At 39.6% G+C, this 5000-nt stretch overlaps 1 protein-coding gene across 1 annotated transcript in view; it reads right to left on the minus strand.

Annotated features, from left to right (window-relative positions):
- The window catches only part of LOC123511420 (monocarboxylate transporter 12-like), a 219442-nt gene that overhangs the window by 86752 nt on the left and 127690 nt on the right, over positions 1–5000 (minus strand). The window contains 1 exon segment of the mRNA XM_045267288.1: positions 3113–3289. Within this exon segment, the coding sequence (XP_045123223.1) occupies positions 3113–3289 (177 nt within the window).

Raw genomic sequence — 5000 nt, forward strand, 5'->3', positions numbered from 1 at the left:
AGTACATACATTTATCATAACTGAAATATACCTATGTATAACAGCCATCTTGGTGAAATAAAGAATGTGAATCTGAAGCTCTCTCTCTCTCTCTCTCTCTCTCTCTCTCTCTCTCTCTCTCTCTGCCATGGAAAGAAAGATGCCAACGTATATTTGTTTTCTTTCCGTTTTCTCCTTCTTTTCCCAGCGGTGACTCGGACGTTCGCGCGAGGAGGACATTGGGGGACGAACAAAAAATATGGAATAAGAAAGAAAATAAATAGAAAAGAAGAAAAAAAAGTCATTTCTCTCTTCTTTCCTTCTGTATCCGGCCAGCTTTTGTTTTTCTTCAGTTTGTTTAATTTCTTTTTCGCCTTCGGCTTGAAAATTGAAAGAAATAAAAAAATAAATAAAAAAAAGGGAAAATGACAATATTCTTAAATCTTTCTATTGTATCAGCGCAGGTTTGTTCTTTTAATTAATTTTTCGGTATATTTTTCATTTCCTTTCATCTTCCTGCGACTTGAACTCAATTTCTTTATTTTTATCTAAAGAAAGACACACAATACCGAGACGCTTCTGGAATTAAAATGACAAATATAAATTAATTGCCCTTGCCTTTAGCTTCCTTTAATTTTCTCTCTTTTCTTTCTTTTTCTTTTCTTTTTTTTTATGCAATTTACCTGATCTATTTCTGCAATTTATTTTTCCTTTTTCTCTTTTCTTTTCTTTTCTTTTCTTTATTTTTCGTGCAATTTATCTGATCTATCTGTGCAATTTATCTTTTCATCTTTTTTTCTTTTCTTTATTTACAATTTTTTTTACTTTTCTCTTTTCTTTTCTTTTCTTTTCTTCTCTTTATTTTTCGTGCAATTTGACTGATCCATTTCTATGAGAGCTTAGAAAAGGCGTAAGTTTAATATTTCTTTCTTTTTCTTTTCCTTTATTTTCTTCATTTTTTGTGTAATTTATCTGATTTATTTGTACAATTTCTCTATTCTTTTCCTTTTCTCTTTTCTTTTCTTTATTTTTGTACAATTTCTCTGACCTATTTCTATGAGAGGTTAGGAAAGACGTGAGTTTTAGCATTTTTTTTTCTTTTTCTACAGTTTGTGGTCAATTTCCTTCACACTTATGGATTAATGTTACAGAAAACGAGATGGAGAGGAGAAATGTATTGGAGAGAGAGAGAGAGAGAGAGAGAGAGAGAGAGAGAGAGAGAGAGAGAGAGAGAGAGAGAGAGAGATTTGAAAAGTAAAAAACAAACACCACTGCGTCAGAACGTCTTTCAAATAATAATAAAGGAACAAACAAACAAACAAGATAACAAGGAAGAAGACAGACAGATAAATAAATAAATAAATAAGTAAATAAAGAAAAACAAAGAAAAAGAAACACATGGACGGCTTGACAGAAAGGATGAGTGAAGTAAAGTGTGTGTGTGTGTGTGTGTGTGTGTGTGTGTGTGTGTGTGTGTGTGTGTGTGTGTGTGTGTGTGTGTGTGTGTGTGTGTGTGTGTGTGTGTGTGTGTGTGTGTGTGTGTGTGTGTGTGTGTGTGTGTGTATTAAGTGAGTGGTGTGGTGTGTAAGCTGATTAGTACCCCATGATGTACCCTCCTCTCTCTCTCTCTCTCTCTCTCTCTCTCTCTCTCTGCACACACTCACTCGCTCTTCCGTAATTACAAACTCACTTACCATCTACCTGTTTACATACTCACTTCCCTACTCACACACTCACACACTCACTCATTCCACCACTCTTCCTCCACTCCCCACACTGACAACACACTCCACCCACCCACCCACACTTCCCCTCCATCCATAGAAAGACAGATGGATAGATGGATAAACAAACCACACAACTCATTCATGCATTTTGGTATTGAACTCTGGAACTCTCTCCTTGCCTCTGTATTTCCACCTTCCTGTCACTTTAACTCTTTCACCGGGAAGGTTTCTAGATGCCTTTTTTTAATGTAGTTTTTGGTTGTTCTCTTGCTGACGCCCTTCCTATATGTATGAAAAGAAAAAAACATACACGTCCATACTCTTCCCATGTTTGGGGTTGTTACACTCAGACAGTTTTATTAGATAGGATGGAATCAAAAGCTTTTTCGTCTCATCAACTCTTCTCCTCTGACTGACTCTCTTCAGCCTCTTTCTCATCGCCGAAATGTTGCATCTCTTTCTATCTTTTATCGCTATTTTCATGCTAACTGCTTGCCTCCCCTCCTGCGGCCTCGCTGCACAATGCTTTCTTCTTCCTCTCACCACTATTCTGTCCAACTCCCTAATGCAAGAGTTAACCACTACTCTCAATCATTCATACCTTTCTCTGGTAAACTCTGGAACTCCCTGCGTGCTTCTGTATTTCCAACTTCCTACGACTTGACTTCTTTTAAGAGGGAGGTGTCGAGATATTAGTCCCTCGCTTTCGGCTAATTCTCTACCAATCTTTTAGGGAACTTGCATTTGAAGTGGGTCTTTTTAAAAAAAAAATTCTGTTGCCCTCTGGTTAGTTTCTCTCTTGCATAAAAAAAAAAAAAATAGCAAACACATCCACAGGTATCTCAGTAGTCTTTTTTTTATTGTAATTTTTATTTATTTATTTATTTACACCATGTGGGCTTTTCAAGGGAATTTCTGGGCTAAAGGGAATATTTTTTAGAATACCTCCTATCTGAAAGCCCATCCGCTAGGAAACCGTTGTCCCGAGTGAGGAAGCCCAACCCACACTCGGACCGTGGACAGAATTCGAACCCGTGCGGACCCCAAAGCACGCATGGTTCTACTGTACCACGGCGGCCCCAATTTTCGCTGTTTTTTTTTACCGGCGGCCTTCCTATATAAAGAAGCATGGTGGAGGTCTTGGGTCTTTTTATTCTTTTGTTGCTATTGGTCACCTTCCCCTCTTGCATAAAAATATCCACTCAAATCCACTTACTCCTACTCCACACACATCGACACACATCCACACACATTCACACACATTCACACACATTCACACACATCCACACACATCCACACAAATCCACACACATTCATACACATCTACATACATTCACACACATCCACACATATCCACACACATCCAAACATATCCACACACATCACACACACATCCACTCCCGCACCTTCAGGATAGTAGTGCTGGCGTATGGTGGAGGTCTTGGGGTCGTGTCGCTTGAGGCCCGGGATGGTCTTCTGAAAGGCGTTCATCTCCCCCTCAGGCATCAGGTGCACCCCGTCAGTCACCGTGTCGTCCCCGTGCTGGTCCTCTTGTTGCCGCGCCCACCTATCACCCCGCCCATCTGCAAGGAAGACAGGAGTGGTGAGAGATGTGGTGAGTGGTGATTGTGGTGGTAATGGTGGTGGTAATGGTGGTTGTTTGGATGTTTTGATTTTACAACGGTACTTTTTGTCTTTTTTTCTTTATTTTTTCTATTTCTTAAGGCTTTATTTCTTTGTCTAATTTTGCTTTTGTTAATGTTAGTTTTGGTGGTGGTGGTGGTGGTGGTGGTGGTTGTTTGGATGTTTTGGTTTTTGCAACGGTGTTTCCTATCTTTCTAACTTTTCTTGTTGGGTTCTTTTGTCTCCTTGCTAATTGTTTATTAGATCTAGTTTATTCATTTCCTTTTTTTTTTTATACCATGTGGGCTTTTCACGGGAATTTCTGGGCTAAAGGGAATACTTTTTGGGGTACCTCCTATCTCAAACCCCACCCGCTAGAAAACCGTTGCCCCGAGTGAGGAAGCCCAACCTACACTCGGACCGTGGGCAGGATTCAAACCCGTGCGCTTGGAGACTTCTCGGACCCCAAAGCACGCATGGTTCCACTGTACCACGGCGACTTAATTTGTTCTTGTTAGTTTGAATTTACAAGTATTTTTTTTTGTTCTATTGCTTCTTTTTCTTTTTTTTCTAGTTTTCAAGGTATTCTTTATTTAATTTTGGTTTTGTTTTTGTTATCTTTGGCGATGATGATGGCGACGGTATGGAATGTCTGATCTCACAACGGTGCTTACTTTCTCTTTCTTTCGTTTCTCTTGTTTCTTTTTCCTTTTTTCTAATTCTCAACCTTTTTTCTTTAATTTTGCTTTAGTTGTTGTTCCTTTTGCTGATAATAATGATGATGATTGTTTAGAAGACTTAACTCTACAACAACACTGACATTTTTCCCACCTCTTGTTTATTTCCTTTTTAATCTAACGTTTATCTATCCTTGTTCTCCTTTTCTATGAGACATCTGCTTTGTTTTCTCTGTTCGTAACGGTGTTCCACATGTCTCTACCACGATCACCCTCCTCTGTACAGGCGCGTCAGGAAGGAAGACTACTGTTGAAGAAAACTCTGCCACCTTTTCGCTATACAGTCAGACAAGTTTTGATTTCTTGTAGTTTTTGACATGTTCAATAATTCTTCCCATTTTCTGAACGATGGGTAACAAAGGGGCCGCCGTGGTACAGTGGAACCATGCGCGCTTTGGGGTCCTAGGGGTCTCCAAGCGCACAGGTTCGAATCCTGTCCATGGTCCGAGTGTAGGTTGGGCTTCCTCACTCGGGGCAACGGTTTCCTAGAGGGTGGGCTTTGAGATAGGAGGTACCCCAAAAAGTATCCCCTTTAGCCCATAAATTCTCGTGAAAAGCCCACATGGTATTAAAAAGAAAAAGAAAAAAAACATACACTAAGAGAACACAGAAGGGAGAAAAGGAGGAATAAATTTGTCTCCCTTACAGGTAATTGTATTTAGGAAAGAAAGGTGAGAAAAAGGTAGATGAAAAGAGATAGGGAGGAGGAAGATGGAGTGAGGAAAGGGAAGAAAGAAGGAAAGTGAGGTTGATGGTGAATGTAGATATTAAATGGAGGAATGAAAGGAAAGAAAATATAGAAAGAGATGGCGGTAAGACCAAATGGTAGGGAGGGATGGAAGAAAGAAGGAAAGGAACAGGAAAGAAAGAGAATTGAAAGAGAGTGCATGGCAGTGTTAAGAGTGAAATGTGGTGGAAGGAAGGAAGGAAGGAA

This window comes from Portunus trituberculatus, chromosome 31 (assembly GCF_017591435.1).
Source record: "Portunus trituberculatus isolate SZX2019 chromosome 31, ASM1759143v1, whole genome shotgun sequence".
NCBI classification, from domain to species: Eukaryota; Metazoa; Arthropoda; class Malacostraca; order Decapoda; family Portunidae; genus Portunus; species Portunus trituberculatus.